The following is a 21,982-nucleotide window of genomic DNA, read 5'->3' on the forward strand; positions in this document are numbered from 1 at the left end:
ACAGAGGAGGCCAGGGAGGCGGCGGTTTAGATATTATTCTGATAAGTTGATCCACATGCAGTTAGGTTAACAAGGAAGGCAGTGGCAATGGGTTGGGGTCTGTGGAATGAACTTGAGGCGAGAGGCAGATTTCAGTGGGGAGCTTTTAGCAAGAGTGATCACAATAAAATGATCTTCTGCATCTGTTCCCAGGCTTTCATTTCCATTGCACCAGAGATGTCCTCCTCCTTCAAAGAATGGGGTTTACTTTCCTCCACCATTCACGCTGCCCTCACCAGCATCGCCTCCATTTCTTGGACATGTGCCCTCACCTCATCTTCTGCCCCCTGAACAGGGGTAGAGCGCCTCTTGTCCTCACCTACCACCCCATGAGCCTCCACATCTAGTACATCACTCTCCACAACTTCTGACACCTTCAGCAGGACCCCACCACCTTTTTAAACACATCTTTACCCCCCCCCCAACCCATTTACCACAGGGATCGCTCCCTGCATGATTTCCTTATGTGTTCATCCCTCCCCACTAATCTCTCTCCTAGCACTTACCCCTGCAAGCACAGGAAGTCCATCTTCTCCCTCACCTTCATTCAGGTCCCTAAACAGTCCTTTCAGGTGAGACAGCATTTCACCAACTAATCTGTTGGGGAGGGGCGGTCATCTACTGTACCTAGAGTTCCTCATGGAGCCGCCACTTTCACTCCATCCGCGAAAACCAGGATTTCCCCGGTGGCCAACCATTTTAATCCCAATCCCCATTCCTGTTCCTACATGTCGGATCATTGTCTCCTCTACTGCCTTGATGTGGCCACTCTCAAGTTGGAGGAGCAATATCTCATATTCTGTATGGGTAGCTTCCAACCTGGTGGCATGATCACAGATTTCTCCAACATCTGGAGGTCCCCCCCCCCCTCAATTCCCCACTCTGGCTACCTTCTTACCTCTTGGCTTTTCATAACCTCCCTCCATTGCTTCTCCTCCTTCCTACTCTCCACTCCTACCAATTCCTTCTTCTCCAGCCCTTTACCTCTTCCACGTCACCTCCCAGCTTCTTATTTTCACCCCTCCCCCACCCACCTGTCTTCACCTGTCGCCTTCTAGCCCGCCCTCCTTCTCCCGCCCCCAGTACCTCATTCTAGGTTCTTCCCCCTTCCTTTCCAGTCCTGATAAAGGGCCCCCAGCATTTTGCGTGTGTTGCTCTGGATTTCCAGCACCTGCAGAAACCCCTTGCGTGTACAATAAAATGAGCTGAGGAAAGGAGGAAACAAAGGTAGAGAGAATGAATTGGCGGTAGGATGAATTGAAAAGGAATGTGGTTCTGGTGGGGGGTGGGGAGGAGGGAGATGAAGACCAGCATGAGGAATGGAAAGCCTGAAAATAGGAAAGAGGTTCAATATGGGCCATGCCATTGAAAATGGAGGGAAAGCAAAAGGATCAAATGATAAATTTGAACAAAATTCTGCAAAAAAGTAGCGGATATGGTCCCAGGCCATCACAGGTAAAGCCCTCCCAACCATTGAGCACATCTACATGAAACATTGTCACAGGAAAGCAATATCCACCATCAGGGACCCCCACCACCAGGACATGCTCTCTTTTCACTGCTGCCATCAAGAAGAATATACAGGAGCCTCAGGGCTCACGCAACCTGGTTCAGGAACAGTTATTACCTCTCAACCGTTAGGCTGTTGAACCAGAGGGAATAATTCCACTCAACTTCACTCTCTTCATCACCAAACGCTTCCCACAACCTATGAACTCATTTCCAAGGACTCTTCTTTTCAAGTTCTCGATATCTATCTGTTACTTATTTATATTATTGTTTCTTCTTTTAGCATTTGCATAGTTTGTTGTCTTCTGCACTGTCTGAATGCCCTACTTGGGTGGTCTGTCTTCGATTCTGTTATAGTTACCGTTCTACAGGTTTGAGTATGCCCACAAGAAAATCAATCACAGGGTTGTATATGGTGACATATGCACTTTGATAATAAATTTACTTTGAACTTTGAGTTAAGTTTAAAATAAAATGGAAGAGCAGGCTCCACATAAAAAGAATTTAGAAAGTGCAAACAGCTTAACAAGGTTAGAAATGGGACAAAGGATCAAGAAAATTGTAAGATAAAAAGGAGCACTAAAAATTGTAATTTAGGGAGTGATGGAGAACACGGGGCTAATAAGGAAACAAAAGATTTTCCTGTGGAGGAAGAGGGCACAGCTGAGGGAGTTATCGAAGACTTTGCATTTGCCTTCACTGGTGAAGACATTGGTATCTGCACAGCAGAAGAGAAGGGACAGACGGGAGTCATCCCAAGTCCCTGGGGAAAAGTATATACTCCGACCACAATCTTTACAACCTACATGGACATGACAGAGGCCCAAAGGATCGTAAATGCTACCCCACCATTTAAAAGAAGTTAGAGGGTCACAGACTGTCAGGAAGGACATGGTAACAGGCCCTTCAGCCCATCAGGTCCATCCTGACAAATCAACACCCACTTACATTAAACCACTGGCCTCAATTTGTTCTCCCCACATTCCTGTTAACTGCTCCCCACCTCCCTCCCCCCCCCCCCCCGGCAAAGATTCTACAACACATATTCGTATTGGAATTAATTTACAATAGTTGTTCAGCTTACCATCCTGCACAGCTTGGAATGTGAGAAGTAAACCAAACACCCAGAGGGAACCCACATGTTCACAGGAAGAACGTGCAAGCTCCACACAGACAGCACCTGAGGTCAGAAATGAACCGGGGTTGCTGGACCGTGAAGCTGCGGCTCTACTAGTTGTGACACTGTGTAGCGGATTAAATCTGTCACCACAAGCCAGTCAGCCTCCTATATCAGTAATGGGGAAATATAAGAAACAATGATCTAAGACTAAGTTAACTAGCACTTGGGAAAATATAGGTTAGCTAATGCCAGCCAGTCAATTTTTGGGGACTTTCAAAACACCGTTGAGAAATTACTACCCTGTTGGTTTATTGACAGAGTTGAAGCCTCTGGGATTAAAGGGGATGTGGTGAGCTGGCTATAATACTGAAAGCAGAGAGCAGGCAGCTGTTTTTCAGATGCAGGGGAAATCCTCACGGAGTTCCCCAGGGGTCACATACTACTGTTGCTCCGCAGACAACACAAGAGGAGGCAAGCAGTGTAGAGGTCAATGTCAGGATGAAGTGAGCTGATAGAGAATGGGTGAAATTTAATACTGAGATGTGTGAAGTGATACGATCAGTGAGGGGAAAACCAATCAACCAATCAATCAGATACAGCGCGAAACAGGTTCTTCCGGCCCGGCTTTCTGTGCCGCCCAGCACCCTATTTGTTCAACACATCACAATTTACTAACTGGTGCGTCTTTGGACTGTGGGAGGAAACCAGAGCCCCCGGAGGAGACTCACGTGACTGCAGGGAGAACGTACAAACTCCTTACAGAGGGCACTGCAATTAAACTACCAACTCCAACACCCCTACAGCATCGAGCCAAGTGCTACTCCACCGTGGCGCCCAAATAGGGAGACTGACTTCAAATGTGATGTGTGCAGTTAAAGGGGTGATGGAACAGTGACCTGGAGAATGGTGTGGAGGTAAATGGTTAAGTTGAGAATCGTTAAACTAATTTGACAATTGCTAAGCTAAACAAATACCTCATCCTATCCTCATGAAGGACGAGTGAATCTAAGGTTAAAATAAAATGGACAAGACGGCTGATATTAGGCTGAAAATGTACAGAATTGAAACATACAGAAAAAACTTAAGAAGGACGCCAGAAGTTCACAACACGAGAGAAAGATTTGTGGGAAGATAGAATGGAGGATTACTTTTCTGTCAACAAGCAGTGTGAAAGGGAGCGAAGAAGTGAAATGTACTTGTGGAGGCAGTGTGCTTGGCTGAAATGCTGAATAAGGATGTTGTCTTTGCCTCCTCTTGTGAAGCTGATGTTCCTGTTAAGGCAGAGGAGAGGATAGTTGGGATTCATCCCAAGTTTCTGGGGGAAAAGTAGGGCAGAGTTACACAAAATTTGGCCACAGAGAAATGAGGACAAAAATAAAAAAAGATTTAGGAGAGATATTACTTAAACATTGGCTGCCTGCAGTGCAGTTTTGTGACTCTTTGTGGTCATTCCATTATGGGAAGGATATCAGAGGCAAGGGGAGCTGATTTATGTTGACGGCCCATTTGTGAGGTGGTACAGCTCCCCAGCCTGAGAGTAGAGTTTAACTGGAGGGTTTACAGAGCAGTTTTTGACAGAATCATCAAGGAGAGACAGTTCTCAGCGGTAGATACCCAAGAACATAGGCTGAAGATAATAAATAAATGCTGAAGTTCCCCAGGGGAGTGAGGAGTTTTCATTTCACTCAATGAGCTGCTGCAAACAGGTATGGTGGCTGAGGCAGATTCAATAAAGAACAGGAAATCCTTGAGCAAAAAAGAGAGAGTTGGGGAATTTTTCCCCAAAGAGCCAAACAGGTTCAGTGAAGCTGATGTTCCCGTTATGGCAGAGGAAGGGATAGTTGGGATTCATCCTAACTGAATGGCTCCTTTTGGACTGTAAATTCCCATCTCTCTCACCAACCAATCTGAGGTCAGTGAATGGAGACACAAAAGACTGCACATCTTTGAACCTGAAGCAACAAAACAATCGCAGGAGGAACTCAGCCAGTTGACAGTTCCTTCCCCCACCCCCGTACACATAACCCTACAGACGCTTTGGCCAATGAGTTTCCCCAACAAATTGTATGAGGCCTGTAGACTCATACACATGACAGGTTCTTGTTATACTTGTCATTCCAATCTCCAAATCTAGTTGAATAAGAATGACTCACTCTACCCCTGATCCATACATTCAGCACAGAAATATATCGTCCCTCATATCACAAAGAAAAGGCTAGGATCTGATTTCGAACCCTTTCCACAGCAAATTATTGCGGAGTGGGATTTATGAAGGAACTGGAGATTAGTGGAGAGAGAATGTGGGAAAAAGACAGACTAGAACAAAGTGTTTAACCTCCAACTCACCTGAGCAAAAGGCGTGACGATAAGGTCCTCGGTATGACTGAAAGGAAGAAAAAACACAGGAATTGACAACATGGAACGACATTGGTAACAGGCCCAGAAATATATCTACCAATATATCTCAAGATGCTGAGATACATCTTAGGTACACTGGGACACATCATCAGTGATGTCACCTGAGGGGTCATCAGGGGCTTCAGGTCTTTCAACATCAGACACTCTCACCCAGGTGACCCAGCCAGGGTTGATCAAGTACTGGCTTGTGTCCCAGCAGTATTGGTCCACGTGTCACACCTCTTGATCCATTCCCATCTGAAGGCTCGTTCAGCAGCCTCCGTGACGGTCCTGTTGGCTCTATTCTTTGCAGCTCCCCTGTACTGCCAAGGAGAGTAGGTTCTGCACAGTGGGCAGCCAACAAAACCTCTACACCCCACCTCCATGGGCTCACATCATGCCCTCCACCCCTGTCTCTGGCACTTGTCTACCAACTCCTGGTATTTGGCTTTCTTACATTCAAACGCCTCCTCAATCCGAAGGAACTCAGTTCTACCGGGACCACCAGAGACTTCCACAGGTGAGTAAGAGGTAACGAGTGTAAAGGTGCTACATTATAGATAGGGCAGAAGTAGAGATGAAAGTAAGAGACAGATAATACTTTTCTAAAGCACCTTGGAAGAATTCACAGACATAGATGCAAGTTGTCATCTGCTAGGATATTTTGGCTTTGTGCACAGGAAATCACATCTCAAGAATGTGATGGAGTTTTTTTTGAGGTGACTGTGAGGAACAATGAGGGGTGGTGGTGGTGGTAGGGGTCCTATACATGGACTTTAGCAAGGCTTTTGACAAGGTCCCTCATGGTTGATCAGTCCAGAAGGTTAGAACTAATAGGATCCAGGTGAGCTAGCCAATTGGATATAAATTGGCTTGGCGATAGAAGGCAAGTAGTAGTAGAGAGTTACTTTTCAGATTGGAAGCTTGTGACCAATGGCAGGTCATAGGATTAATGCTCACTCCAGTGGTTTTAATATTATAGGTTTGGAGAAGAATTAGACGGTATGATTTGCAAATTTGCTCATGACATAGAAATTTGTGGTGCGGTGGGCAGTGAAGGCAGGGGTCTAACGCCATGTCAGGAGCTAGATCAGAGGTTCCCAACATGAGGTCCATGGACTCCTTGCTTAATGGTATTGGTCCAGAGCATAAACAAAAAGATTGGAAACCACTAATCTATATTAACTAGGAAACTAGGTGGAGCAATTTACCTGGTAATTATGTCCTCTTATCATGACTCTCCCACTACTGGAAACATGTCAGATGGAACAACTCAGATATATGTGAAGTGTAACCTTTTGGCAAGTTAAACCAGGGCAGGACATACACATTGAATGACGGGGCCCTAAGAATGTGGTTGAACAGCAAGACTTGGTGTGACAAGAACATTGTTTCCTGAAAGTGGCAACACAGAAAGGCAGGGTAATGAAGAAGACATGACGGCGTGCCTGACCTCAACAGAGGTGACAATAAGCACAAGTGTTGGAACTTCATGTTACAATTCTACAAATGGTTGGTTAGGCCCCAGCTAGAGTACTGAGTTCAGTTCCGATCACCATGCTATTGGAATAATGGGATTAAGCTAAAAAGGGTGCAGATAAGATTCACATGATTGTTGTCAGGACTGGAGGGCTTGAGTTAAGAGGAGAGACTGGATAGGCTGGGATCATTTTCCCAGGAGAGGAGGAGGAGAATGAGGGGTGACCATGGAGAGGTTTACAAAATCGCAAGAGGCATAGATAGTCAAGGGTCTGTTTCCACAGGATAGGAGAGTCTAACGTAGTTTAAGGACTAAAGACTTAAAGGGATTTGAGGGGCAAGTTTTCACATGGAGCTACGCACAAGGAGTCCCCCACTCTCTGGCACCATTTTTGTTTCATTGCCTATTTCTGCAGCTATAGCATGGAGGGCATTCTGACCGGCTGCGTCGCTGCTTGGTACAGCGGCTCCAATGCACAGGATTGGAAAACACTGCAGAAGGTTGTAGACCCAGCCATGGGCACAACCTTCCCCGCCATCCAGCACATCGACAAGGGCGCGGCATCCATCATTAAAGACCCACCCCCTCCGGGGACACGCCCCCCCTTCTCGGTACAACCACCGAGGTACCGGGCACGCCCCCTTCTTGGTACAGCCACCGAGGTACCGGGCACGCCCCCTTCTCGGTACAGCCACCGAGGTACCGGACACACCCCCTTCTTGGTACAGCCACCGGGGTACCGGGCACGCCCCCTTCTCGGTACAGCCACCGAGGTACCGGACACACCCCCTTCTCGGTACAGCCACCGGGGTACCGGGCACGCCCCCTTCTCGGTACAGCCACCGGGGTACCGGGCACACCCCCTTCTCGGTACAGCCACCGGGGTACCGGGCACGCCCCCTTCTCGGTACAGCCACCGGGGTACCGGGCACACCCCCTTCTCGGTACAACCACCGGGGTACCGGGCACGCCCCCTTCTCGGTACAGCCACCGGGGTACCGGGCACACCCCCTTCTCGGTACAACCACCGAGGTACCGGGCACACCCCCTTCTCGGTACAGCCACCGGGGTACCGGGCACACCCCCTTCTCGGTACAACCACCGAAGTACCGGGCACACCCCCTTCTCGGTACAGCCACCGAGGTACCGGGCACGCCCCCTTCTCGGTACAGCCACCGGGGTACCGGGCACGCCCCCTTCTCGGTACAGCCACCGGGGTACCGGGCACGCCCCCTTCTCGGTACAGCCACCGGGGTACCGGGCACGCCCCCTTCTCGGTACAGCCACCGGGGTACCGGGCACGCCCCCTTCTCGGTACAGCCACCGGGGTACCGGGCACGCCCCCTTCTCGGTACAGCCACCGAGGTACTTGGCACGCCCCCTTCTCGGTACAGCCACCGAGGTACCGGACACGCCCCCCCTTCTCGGTACAGCCACCGGGGTACTTGGCACGCCCCCTTCTCGGTACAGCCACCGAGGTACCGGGCACGCCCCCCTTCTCGGTACAACTGCCAAGGTACCGGGCACGCCCCCTTCTCGGTACAGCCACCGGGGTACTGGGCACGCCCCCTTCTCGGTACAACCACCGAGGTACCGGACACACACCCTTCTCGGTACAACCACTGAGGTACCGGGTACGCCCCCTTCTCAGTACAGCCACGGAGGTACCGGACACACCCCCTTCTCGGTACAGCCACCGAGGTACCGGGCACGCCCCCTTCTCAGTACAGCCACTGGGGTACCGGACACGCCCCCTTCTCGGTACAACCACCGAGGTACCGGACACACACCCTTCTCGGTACAACCACTGAGGTACCGGGTACGCCCCCTTCTCAGTACAGCCACGGAGGTACCGGACACGCCCCCTTCTCGGTACAGCCACCGAGGTACCGGGCACGCCCCCTTCTCGGTACAGCCACCGAGATACCGGACACACCCCCTTCTCGGTACAGCCACCGAAGTACCGGACACGCCCCCTTCTCGGTACAGCCACCGAGGTACCGGGCACACACCCTCCTCGGTACAACCACTGAGGTACCGGGCACGCCCCCTTCTCAGTACAACCACCGAGGTACCGGACCCTGAAGACCCACACCTAATATTTTAGGAACAGCTTCTTCCCCTCTGCCATCAGATTTCTGAATGGTCCATGAACCATGATCACTACCTCACTATTTGCTTTATTTTTGCACTTTTATTTAATCTATTTCTTACTGTAATTTATAGAGTTTTTACGCATTGCACTGTACTGCTGCCACAAAACAACACATTTCACAACCCATGTCACTGATAATAAACGTGACTGGTTCTGACGCAGAGAGTAACACACTGCCAGAGAAAATGACAGAGGTGGAAACAATTAAGTTTACAAGGCATTTGGACAGATGTCGGAGCAATACATATCAACGTATGCAAACGGAGCTGACAGGGATCGGCAGAGGCGAGCCGGCCCGAACGGCCCTGTCCCCATCCCCATGCAGTGAAACTCCACAGCGCTGAGGACGGAGACATGTGCAGGCAGACGGGCAGGGGAGGAGGGGGGAGGTGGGAGGGGAGGGTGAGGGGGCGGAGGAGGGAGAAGGCAAGAGGGAGGGAAGGCAAGGGAGAGGGCGAGGGCGGGAGAGGGGGCAGGAGAAGGCGAGAGGGAGGGAAGGCAAGGGAGAGGGCGAGGGCGGGAGAGGGCGAGGAGGAGGGAAGGCGAGGGAGAGGGCGGGAGAGGGAAGGCGAGGGAGAGGGCGAGGGTGGGGAGGACAGACAAGAGAGAGGGCGGGGAGGGGAGGGTGAGAAAGGGGAGGGCAAGGGGGCAGAAGAGAGCGAGGGCAGGGAGAACAGGCAAGGGATAGGGCGAGGGAGAGGAAGGGGAAGAAGGGAGGGCAAGTGAGGGGGAGGGAAGGAGGGGAGTGGGGGGGGAGGAGTGGGGGAGTGATAGATAATTATTTGAAAGATCGAGGATTTCTGAACGGACTTTGGGGAACTGGCACAAAGGAGGGGCTGATGGCAATATATCTGAGCAATGATCACACTGAATGGCAGGCAGTCTTGAGGGACCTGGCCGCTTACTTCTGCTCCTACCTTCTTGTGCAGCACACTCAAAACATGTAGGAACTCAGCAAGTCAGGCAGCATCTGGGGAAATGAAGAGATGGCTGATGTTTCGAGCTGAGCCCCTTCTTCAGGACTGAGAAGGAAGGGGAAGATGCTAGAATAGATGACAGATGCCAGTTGGTAAAATTGACGAGCTCAGTATGGGTGCATGAAACGACACCAATGCAGTTGTCAACGTAGCGGGGGAAGAGTTGAACATGGAGTGTTCTATGTAGACAATGAAGAGCCCCAGGGCTACCCCTTGGGTTTGGAGAAAGTGGGAGAAGCTGATGGAAAAATTGTTCAGGGTGAGGACCATTCGGCCAGATGGAGGAGGGTGGAGGTGGAGGGAAATTGGTTGGTTCTTTTGTCAATAGCCTCAGAAAACACAGCTCAGAGGCTGTGTGGCCTGTCTATAAGGCACAAGACTTCACTTTCTTGGGTAACAGCACTGACAACAGCTCTCACTACCAGAGGACCAAGCAGACCGCCTGCTTGCTAACCCACCACCCTAAACATCCACTGCCCGTTTCATACCACAGCATGCCAAGATACGGAAACAGAGAACAGAAGTAAGCTATCGGCTCCTCGAACCCATCCTGCCGTTGAATATACTAACGGCTTACCATCTAAATTCAATGTTCCAGGCTTCTCCCCCAATCCCTTGACCATCTAATATGTGACACGATCTGTCATATCCAGTTACTTCTCCCACTCCTCCCCCTTCCTTTCCAGTCCTGAAAAAGGGTCTCAGCCTGAAACATCGGCTTTTCCAAAAATGCTGCCCGACCTGCTGAGTTCCTCCAGCAATCTGTAGTGTTCCTCTGGATTTTCAACATCTGCAGAATCTCTTGTGCACCGTATATCCAGTCACCTGCTACCTCTACAACACTTTCCGAACTCCTGACATTTGCTAAAAACGATGAGAAGCAGGAGCACGGGGGCAGCAATGCCCCCGGATTGCCTTCCAATTCACACGACATCCTGATTTGGAAATATACTAGCAATCCTTTGATGTTACTGGGTCATAATCCCTCAGCACCTTGACTGACAGCATAATGGAACAATCTTCACCGGATGGACAACAGTGCTTCTTAAAAAAAAAAGCAGTTCACTACCACTTCTCAAGGGTAATTTGGAAGGAGAAATAAACCCTAGTCTTGCAAATGATGTCCAGATCTGAAAAAGTGAATAAAATGGCAGTGACCACTGATGACTCTGTCTGGCAATCTGTGCTAGATCAGAAGAAATTCCCTACTCGCGTTAGGGAAGGCCAACATACCATATTGGTCCCCGGCACAAACACACTCCATCCTCCCCCCGGTAATTCCTTGGTGTCTAATTGCAGCCTTGGTGCTAAAGTTGACTCGGTGATTTCCACACCTCAATGTTGTCACAAAGATCATCATTGCTACTCTCACCTCATCTGCTGCTGGAAATCCTCATCCATGCCTTTGTATCCTTTATTCTCTTCTCCATAACCTTGAGGGCACCCAAAACTCCTCTGCCTGCACCACGCCCCCTCACCCATCCTTCCGGGTTGAACAATGCCTCGATTGCGAAATGTTTCTCCCTGCTTTCACATCTCTCTTGGAAACTGTAATTGCTCATAAACAAACCTCTTACAATTACTTCAAATTAATTGATGGATACCCCGGCTAATTATCAAATCCGGGCGGCAAAAATGACCTCCTGTTTGTCTTGCAACACACATCAAAGTTGCTGGTGAACGCAGCAGGCCAGGCAGCAGCTCTAGGAAGAGGTACAGTCGACGTTTCAGGCCGAGATCCTTCGTCAGGACTAACTGAAGGAAGAGTTAGTAAGAGATTTGAAAGTGGGAGGGGGAGGAGGAGATCCAAAATGACAGGAGAAGACAGGAGGAGGAGGGATGGATCCAAGAGCTGGACAGGTGATTGGCAAAAGGGATACGAGAGGATCATGGGACAGGAGGTCCAGGGAGAAAGAAAAGGGGGAGGGGGGAAGCCCAGAGGATGGGCAAGGGGTATAGTCAGAGGGACAGAGGGAGAAAAAGGAGAGAGAGAAAAAGAATGTGTGTGTATATAAATAAATAAATAATGGATGGGGTACGAGGGGGAGGTGGGGCATTAGCGGAAGTTTGAGAAGTCAATGTTCATGCCATCAGGTTGGAGGCTACCCAGACGGAATATAAGGTGTTGTTCCTCCAACCTGAGTGTGGCTTCATCTTTACAGTAGAGGAGGCCGTGGATAGACATGTCAGAATGGGAATGGGATGTGGAATTAAAATGTGTGGCCGCTGGGAGATCCTGCTTTCTCTGGCGGACAGAGCGTCGGTGTTCAGCGAAATGATCTCCCACTTCTAGTTCAAATTATTTTGGTTTCTGTGGCAGAGAATGTTCAAACATTTGGTACGGTCTGACTCGGATAAGAGTGCAGCATAAATATCATGGATCCTGCCTTGTGTGGCATGGAAACAGACCTTTCGATCCATCATGTCCATGCTGGCCATGAAGTCCACATACAGATATCATAATTAGTATTATCTACATGAGGTGCTGCCTCAAAGTGGCAACATCTATCATCAAAGATCCCATTATCTGGGCCATGCCATCTTCATGCCGCTACCACTAGACAGGAGGTACAGAAGCCTGAAGCCCCACACCACGAGATTCCAGACAGTGACTTCCCCTCAGTCATTCAGTTCTTGACCCAACCGATACAGCCCGAGTGACCACGATAATAACAATACTATGACCACTTTGTGCACTAAAATTAACTCCCCCCCCTTTCTACTTGTTAAAAGTTCAAAGTCAAAGTCAATTTATTATCAAAGTACATATATATCACCATATACAGCCCTGAGAATCATTTTCCTGTGGGCATTCACAGTAAGTCTATGAAATAGTAACAATTTACAGTAATGAGGCAGCACCATAGTGTGATGGTTAGCACAGCATTTTAGAGTACAGGCAACAGGGTTCAGTTCCAGTTTCTGCCTGTAAGGAGTTCATACTTTCTCCCTGTGACCGCGTGGGTTTCCTCCGGGTGCTCCAGTTTCCTCCCACAGTCCAAAGATGCACCGGTGGTAGGTTAATTGGTCATTGTGAATTGTCCTGTGATTAGGTTAGGATTAAATCGGGGGGATTGCTGAGCGGCTAACTTGAAGGGCCGGAAGGATCTATTCTGCACAATCAATCGATCAATAAATAAATACATTTCAGGCAGATAAATAAATAACAGAATCAATGAAAGACCACCCATCGAGGGCATTCAACCAGAGCGCAGAAGACAACAAACTGTGCAAATGCAAAAAGAAACAACAATAAATAAGCAATAAATATCGAGAAGATGAGGTGAAGAATGCTTGAAAGTGAGTCCATTGGTTGTATTCTTGTGTTCTTCCTTCTCAAAAAAAACATGGATGATTCATCCTCTGCTGTAAAGATGTTATCCACGGCCTCCTCTACTGTAAAGATGAAGCCACACTCAGGTTGGAGGAACAACACCTTATATTCTGTCTGGGTAGCCTCCAACCTGATGGCATGAACATTGACTTCTCAAACTTCCGCTAATGCCCCACCTCCCCCTCGTACCCCATCTGTTATTTTTTTTTATATACACACATTCTTTCTCTCTCTCTCTCCTTTTTCTCTCTCTATCCCTCTGACTATACCCCTTGCTCATCCTCTGGGTTTCCCCCCCTCCCCCTTTTCTTTCTCCGTAGACCTCCTGTTCCATGATCCTCTCATATCCCTTTTGCCAATCACCTGTCCAGCTCTTGGCTCCATCCCTCCCCTCCTGCCTTCTCCTATCATTTCCGATCTCCCCTTCCCCCTCCCACTTTCAAATCTCTTACTCGCTCTTCAGTTAGTCCTGACGAAGGGTCTCGGCCCGAAACGTCGACTGTACCTCTTCCTAGAGATGCTGCCTGGCCTGCTGCGTTCACCAGCAACTTTGATGTGAGTTGCATGGATCACTCATGCAAGTTTATATGAATATACATGCCTGTGATATTGTTGCAAGGAAGTTCTTCATTGCACCTCTGCACACATGTATCTGACGATAAACACTGACTTTCAAACTACCTACGGTATACATATTAATCCCATTTACCAGCACTTGGGCTGCAGCCTATGCTTTGGCCTTTGGAATGCTCGCCATTATGGAATGAGAAAATTTTCTGGCAGCTTGCGCATGACTTACGCTTCAGAATATCACATCATCACTGCTATTGGGAAGGAGGTACAGGAGCCTTAGATCCCACACCACCAGGCTCAGGACCAGTTATTACCCTTCAACCACCAGGCTCCTGAACCGGCGTGGATAACTCAACACTGAACTGATTCCTCAACCTATGGACTCACTTTCAAGGGCTCATACTCTCCACACTAATTAATGAATCAATCATTCTTTTTTTTTCATACTTGCATAGTTTGTCTTCTTTTGTACATTGGTTGTCAGTCTTTCTTTACTTGTAGTTCTTCCATTTTATTTTATTCGTTGTATTTATTTGTTCTACTGTGAATGATTGCCAGAAAATTAACCTCAAGGTAGTATACGGTGGCACCTACTTGCTTTGATAATAAATGTATTTTGAACTTTGAATATCTGCACTAGGGCAGGCTGCTCCCGGGCAGGTGGGTGCTTTTGGAACTCGACACGTGGCACAGTTCATCTGTGTAGAAAGCTGGACACATCTCCGAACAGGAAAAATTATTCCGAGGTTAGGATGGAAAGTAGACAACAGGAAATGAGCATCAGCAGAGTCAGCCAGTGTCCGTGATAAGAGAAAAGTGAACGTGTCAGGCCAGCTACCTGATGCAGGATCACAACAGGAAATGTTACTAATATTTCTCTCTCCATAGACACAGGTCTACATCTGAGCTTTTCCCACACGTTTTGGTTTTCATCAATTTCCAGTATCTAGAACACAAGATTTTTGGAAGGAATACAACTCTGTTGACAGGAGGTACTTGTTAATGTAAAGCAGAGACTGAGCGGGAGAGACAACAGAAGATTAGGAGCAAGTCTGGGTAGCCTCCAACTTAATAGCCTGAACACAATTTCTTGAACTTCCGGTAATGAACGGCCGTCTCCTTCACCATGCCCCATTCTTGCTTTCCTCCCACACCTTTTCTTCTCACTTGCCCATCATCTCCCTCTGGTCCTCCCCCCTTTTCCCTTTCTTCCGTGGTCTTCTGGTCTCTATCAGATTATCCTGTCTCCAGCCCTTTATCTCTTCCACCAATCAACTTCCCAGCTCCTTACTTCACCCCTTCCCCTCTCCAGGTTTCACAACAAAAGGAATGTGGAGCTGATGAAGCTTTTATGAACCAGGGAAGAGTGAGGGATCCAGAGAAGGTGGAAGAGTGGGCGGGACGAGAGAGAGACAGAGAGAGGGTGGGGGGGTAAGTTGGGAGAGAGAAAGAGAAATAGTGTAACATGTAACTTTAGAAACATGTACTCACACATCACTGGTTACGGAGGAATTTCGTGACATTGTTTTTGGCGATATGTCATAGTCACTATCCGACCGGTAGAGGAACGACTCCCGGCGCTGGCTCTGGGGGAAAGTAGGGTGAAGAACCAGTCCTGGACTTGCTTGTGCATCCATTGGACTCCGAGCTGGAGATGGGCCATTCTCAACATCGAAACTGTTGCAAAAGAGAAGACAAAGTTGTTAGTCACCAAGATTTTCAGGCCAATGATTGAGTACTTGGAAAGTCAACGGATTCCTTCTCATATTTTGTCATTCTTTTCCCTCTTTTAAAGAGAGCCTCCCTGTTGTTGACCTACCACCTCTGTCACAGGGGACTGGAGCACTAGGAAGTTATGCTGATGCTATATTCCTGGCATTTACTGAGCATTTCTGGGCAGCATACATTGGTAACGATATATTAATCCTGGAGGAAGAATGGTCCAGAATTCACTAAAATAACTAGGAGGACAGATTACACAAACCAGGGTTGAATTTCCTGGAATTTACAGCCAATCAATCAAAACTTGCAGATATTGATAGGAACAGATTGGTGAATGGGGAGAACCATTTCCACTGGTTGGCAGTTATGTGATTAGAGAGTTTGGTGGAAAAATTTGATCGTGGTTTTTCAGAATCAGGTTTACTATCACCGGCACATGTCGTGAAATTTGTTAACTTTGCAGCAGCAGTACAATAATAATACATGATAATAGAGAGAGAAAAAACTGTAAATATATATTAAATAGTTAAATTTAATAAGTAGGTCAAAAATAGAAATAAAAGGGTAGTGAGGTAGTGTTTATGGGTTCTATGTCCATTCAGAAACCGGATGACAGAGGGGAAGAAAGTTCCAAATTGGCATGTCGGGCAGCAACCTTGCAGTTTTCTTAGCACTTGTCTGTTTTGTGAGGCATGGTTGTTAGCTCGATGCTCAACTCAGCTCAAGTAGAACTTGTGCAAGGAGCCAGCTGGATTTGAACCAGAGACCTCTCACTCCGCACTCTGGTGTAAATGGCACCACACCACCGGCAAAGCTCAGAGAGGGGAAGAAGCTGTTCCTGATTCATCGAGTGTGTGCCGTCAGGCTTCTGTATCTCCTTCCTGATGGCAGCAAGGAGAAGAGGGCAGGAGTGAAGTTACGAAAGACTGTAGACAAGATGACGGTCAAGGCTTGACATGTTCTTTAGCAGAGGGCAATTGCTGCCAAGTCACCAGTTAGTTTTAGATTATAGATCAATAAAACTTTTATTAACCAAAGATGTTAAAGGATACGAGGGAAGGGAAGGGCAGGAAAGCAATGTAAATGGTGTCAGTCAGTGACAAGATGAGCTTAAGGGGCCAAGTAGCTGTTTCTCTTTCCATGGCATACCGCGACTTGTACTCATAAACCTCTCAGCACATTAATGATCAGAGTCCCTGTATTTGGCTGTCCCTTGAATTTCTGCCCACGTTGAAAGGACGAGGTGGAGCTGGTTGAGCCCAGTTTCCAGCCTTAACCTCCAAACTCCTCATCGTGCCGCTCATCCTGAATGTAACCCTCATCTCCTCACCTCACCGCTTTGGTAGTCACAGAGACAGCACCAAGCTGCGTCTGATCTTGGGGTCCTTGTGTGAGGGCTCCAGGAATGAAGACTGGAATCAGTAAACTCAATTTCCCCATTGGCCACATGAAAGCAGAAAACGTGACAATCAAAGCTATTCGGCTTGGGTGACGTCTGTTCAGGTTAATAATAACACAGGCCTCCAAAAAAAATACAGCAACCACTTGCATTTATGTGGTGCCTATAACAGTGAAAGGCATCATGCTGTCTTGTTGTGCTTTCTGTGTTAACGCTGGCTCTCGTGAGCCAGAGGCAGTGTATTCCGTCAGAAGCATAAATTAATCCAGCATTCTCCTCATTCCAGGCTCTTTCTTTCAAAAGGCTTCAGCACCTGTAACTCTGAGGGTTCACCGCCCAGTGACGGGCCCTGTCATACTGTGACCGTGCCACAATCCGCATTCCTGCATTTGATAATCAGCGTCTGTCAGCAGCAATTTCCATAAACTGGCTGCACAAGCACTTAAACACAGATTGGCTTCACTCTCATGTTCAGACCATAAAACAGAGGAGCAGAATTAGGCCATTCGGCAATCCAATCTGCTCTGCCATTCCATCATGGCTGATTTATAATCCCTCTCAATCCCATTTTCCTGCCTTTTCCCCCTAAACTTTGATGTCATGACTAATCAAGAAATATCAACCTTCGCTTTAAATATACTAAATGATTTGGCCTCCACAGCCGTCTGTGGCAATGAATTCCACAGATTCACCACCCTCTGGCTAAAGAAATTCCTCCTTATCTCTGTTCTAAATGGACGACCCTCTATTCTGAGGCGGTGTCCTCTGGTCCTAGACTCCCCCACCATAGGAAACAACCTCCTGACATCCACTCGGTCTAGACCTTTTAATATTTGATAGGTTTCAGTGAAATTCCACCCTCCCCCCATTCTTCTCGACTCCAGTGATTACAGGCCCAAAGTCATCAAATGCACATATGTTAACCCTTTCATTCCCAGAATCATTCTCGTGAACCTCCTCTCGACCCTTTGCAATGCCAGCATATCTTTTCTGAGATAAGGGTCCCAAAACTACTCACAATACTCCAAGTACACTCTGACCAATGCCTTAAAAAGCCTCAGCATTACATCCTTGCTCTTGTATTCCAGTCCTCATAAGATAAGTGCCAACATTACATTTGCTTTCCTTACTACTGACAAAGCTAGAGGTTAATCTTTAGCAAATCCTGCACAAGGACTCCCAAGTCCTTTTGCACCTCTGATTTTTGAATTTTCCAAATGTTCACTTGACTATGCTCTTCCAGGGATATTAGTAATCAATCACCTCCAACTTGTCAGTATGTTTGGCCTGGTGTTTTCCAGGAACTGTATTGCTTCACGCTGAGGCCTCCAGTTTTCCTGCCTTCTTGCTCACCTCCTGTTTTTTTAAACTGTATCAGGCTGAAACGAGAATACTTAATCATATCCATTGAGAGTTCTGCTGCTACTCGAGTTGCCCCTAAGCGCCCCAGAAGCACCCAGGGCATGCCCTTTTCCCACTGTTTCCACCAGGTAGGAGGTACAGAAGCCTAAAGGCACACACTCAGCGATTCAGGACAGCTTCTTCCCATCTGCCATCCGATTCCCTGGACACCACCTCACTTTTTAAAATATATATCATCTCTGTTTTTTGCACGATTTTTAATTTATTCAATATACGTATACTGTAATTGATTTACTTATTTATTATTATTATTTTATTTTGTTTTTTTCTTCCATATTATGTATTGCATTGAACTGCTGCTGCTAACTTAACAAATTTCATGACATGTGCCGGTGATGATAAACCTGATTCTGATTTAGAAAATACTCTACTCCTTTATTCTTTTTGCCGGAGTGCTTAACTATGCATTTCCCTGCACTATATTCCATCTTCCACTTCTTTACTCATTTGCCCAATCTGTCTAAGTCATTCTGCAGACTCTCTACTTCCTCAACACTACCCACTCCTCCACCTATCTTCATAATGTCCACAAACTCAGCCACAAAGCCATTAATTCCATCACCCCACTCATTAACATATAACAGAGGTCCATGGACTCCTCGGTTAATGGTAATGTTAATTGCCAGACAATTTTCTGTCTGTGGCAGTATTTTTCCTGTAAAACCATGGGCCCTTGTTAAAGAGCCTCGTGTGCAACACTTTGTCAAAGGTATTCTGAAAATCGAAGTAAGCGACATCCACTGTCCCGCAGCCCTCCCCACCGACCTCCCTCCCGGCACATATCCTTGCAAGTAGAACAAGTGCTACACATGCCCTTACACTTTCTCCCTTACCACTATTCAGGGCCCCAGACAGTCCTTCCAGGTGAGGCGACACTTCACCTGTAAGTCGGCTGGGGTGATATACTGCGTCCGGTGCTCCCGATGTGGCCTTCTATATATTGGCGAGACCCGACGCAGACTAGGAGATCGTTCCGCTGAACACCTACGCTCTGTCCGCCAGAGAAAGCAGGATCTCCCAGTGGCCACTCATTTTAATTCCACGTCCCATTCCCATTCTGATATGTCTGTCCATGACCTCCTCTACTGTAAAGATGAAGCCACACTCAGGTTGGAGGAACAACACCTTATATTCTGTCTGGGTAGCCTCCAACCTGATGGCATGAACATTGACTTCTCTAACTTCCGCTAATGTCCCACCTCCCCCACATATCCCATTCATTATTTATTTATATACACATATTGTTTTTCTCTCTCTCCTTTTTCTCCCTCTGTCCCTCTCACTATACCCCTTGCCCATCCTCTGGGTTTTCCCCCCTCCCCCTTTTCTTTCTCCCTGGGCCTCCTGTCCCATGATCCTCTCATATCCCTTTTGCCAATCACCTGTCCAGCTCTTGGCTCCATCCCCCCCCCCTTCTGTCTTCTCCTATCATTTTGGATCTCCCCCTCCCCCTCCCACTTTCAAATCTCTTACTAGCTCTTCCTTCAGTTAGTCCTGACGAAGGGTCTCGGCCCGAAACGTCGACTGTCCTTCTTCCTACAGATGCTGCCTGGCCTGCTGCGTTCACCAGCAACTTTGATGTGTGTTGCTTGATCCACTGACTCTCCTTTGCCTATTCTGCCCGTTAGTTCCTCAAAGAATTCCTACAGATTTGTTAGGCAAGATTTCCCCTTAAGGAAACCAAGATGACTTTGGTATCACTCAGAAAATGCTGCAGGAACTCAGCAGGTCAGGCAGCATCTATGAAAATGAACAAACAGTTGATGTTTCAGGCCGAGACCTTTCTTCTAGACTGGAAAGGAAGGGGGAAGCCGCCAAAGTGAAAAGGTGGAGGGAGGGGAAAGAGGACTAGCTGGAAGGTTAAAGGTTAAACCAGGTTGGTGGGAAAGGTAAAGAACTGGAGAATGAAGACATCTTACTTTGGCCTATTTTATCATATGCCTCCAAGTACCTCAAAACCTCATCCTTAATAATGGACTCCAACATCTTCCCTAGCATCGAAGTCACATTAACTGACTTTTAATTTCCATTCTTCTGACTCATTCCCTTCTTAAAGAATAGAGTGACATTTGCAATTTTCCAGTCTTCCAGAATCTAATGATACTTGATAGATCATTACTAATACCTCCATAATCTCTTCAACTACTTCTTTCAGAACTCTAAGGTGTAGTCCATCTGGTTTAGATGACTTATCTACCTTCAGACTTCTCAGTTTCTCAAGCACCTTCTCCTTATTAATAGCAACTACACTCACTTCTGCCCCTGACACTCTCGAATTTCTGGCACACTGCTACTGTCTTCCAGTGTAGACTGACGTAAAATACATATTAAGTTTGTCTGCCATTTCTTTGTCCCTCAGTACTATCTCTCCAGCGTCATTTTCCAGCAGTCTGATATTCACTCTTGTCTCCCTTTTACTCTATAAATCTGAAAAAATGGTTTGGTATCCTCTTTTATATTATTGGCTAGCTTACCTTCACATTTCATCTTTTCTCTCCTTATGACTTTATTAGATGCCTTTTGTAGGTTTTTAAAAGCTTCCCAATCCTTTAACTTCCCACTAAATTTTGCTGTATTATGTGCCCTCTTTTTTTTTTCCTTTTTTGCTAAGCTTGAGTTCTCTTGTCAGCTACAGTTGCCTCATCCTCCCTTTAGAATACCTCTTCATCTTTGGGATTTATCTATCCCGTGCCTTCCGGTTGCCCCCAGGAACACCAGACATTGCTATTCTGCCATCACCCCTGCTAGTGTCCCCTTCCAATCAACTTTGGCCAGCTCCACTCTCATGCCTCTGTAATTACCTGTATTCCACCGTAATATTGACACATCTGACTTTATCTTCTCCCTCTCAAACCGCAGGGTGAATTCTATCATATTATGATCACTGTCTCCTTTATCTTAAAGTGCTTAAGCTGAGCTCAGTCACATCAGTCTGTCTGATCCAGTGTCTCAGGACCCTCCTGCCTGGGTGCCTAACTGCAGCACTTGGGATGACAAGTTATTTTGAAGCACAAGAGAGAAGGACTCTGCCACACACTGTCCCCAGCCCAGTTGTGAAAGGAGAAAGGTCGGGCATGGGACTAGCAACCCCATCCTGTAAAAGCCCAGGGCTACAGAAAGGGCAACAGAACCTTATCCCTGGTTGAGGAAAGATCTTCGCCTAGAAGACATATGAAATCTCCTGGTGAAAGCAGAAGCCACAGGGCCGATCAACCTTCACCCAGGACTGAGGACTCTGGCAAGCTGCTGTTGGCGGCTAAGCCCCAGTCGGGGTGATGAGCTTAGGAAGGAGACAACAGCCCCCAGCCTGGCTCAGAATTTTCACTTCTTAAAGAATAAAATGTACAGGCTTGGGCCTCTACATCTAATCTGCAAGCTGGCTAGTCAACTTTCAGCAACGTTGTGCCCAAAACCACCTTTAGTTCCACTGTCTTTTAACATCCATTCCCACAGTTCTCCATGAAATCCCACACGACCCATCATTAAGGTCCCTCACCGTACAGGATACACCCTCTTCTCATCACTACCATCAGCGAGGAGAAACAGGAGCCTGAAGACCCACACTCAGTGCTTAAAGACAGCTTCGCCCCCTCTGCCATCAGATTTCTGAATGGATCAGAAATGCTCGCTATTCCTCTTTCACACCATTCGTTTCCTCATTTTTAATGCGGCCAGTGGTGATTTGTTATGCCTGCACAGATCTGCTGCCACAAAACAACAAATTTCAGACTAATGTCAGTGACAATAATGTGATTCTGGTTCTGAATTCGTGACACTTTATTCAACCAATCCCATGGTTGCTGACACCCTGACAATCTGACAGTTTCCTGGTATATGGGTCACCAATGTCTGCCT

General features: G+C 47.5%; 1 protein-coding gene across 4 annotated transcripts in view; it reads right to left on the minus strand.

Moving 5' to 3' along the window:
- LOC140191253 (3',5'-cyclic-AMP phosphodiesterase 4B-like) overlaps positions 1-21,982 on the minus strand; it is a 316,368-nt gene that overhangs the window by 72,783 nt on the left and 221,603 nt on the right. For all 4 annotated transcript variants that reach the window (XM_072248489.1, XM_072248488.1, XM_072248490.1 and 1 more), the window contains exons 2-3: positions 15,076-15,261; positions 5,015-5,051 (exon numbers count right to left, since the gene is read on the minus strand). In XM_072248489.1, the coding sequence (XP_072104590.1) occupies positions 5,015-5,051; positions 15,076-15,261 (223 nt within the window). The remainder of the gene's footprint in view (positions 1-5,014; positions 5,052-15,075; positions 15,262-21,982) is intronic.

The sequence above is a fragment of the Mobula birostris genome, chromosome 32 (assembly GCF_030028105.1).
Source record: "Mobula birostris isolate sMobBir1 chromosome 32, sMobBir1.hap1, whole genome shotgun sequence".
Taxonomy (NCBI): Eukaryota; Metazoa; Chordata; class Chondrichthyes; order Myliobatiformes; family Myliobatidae; genus Mobula; species Mobula birostris.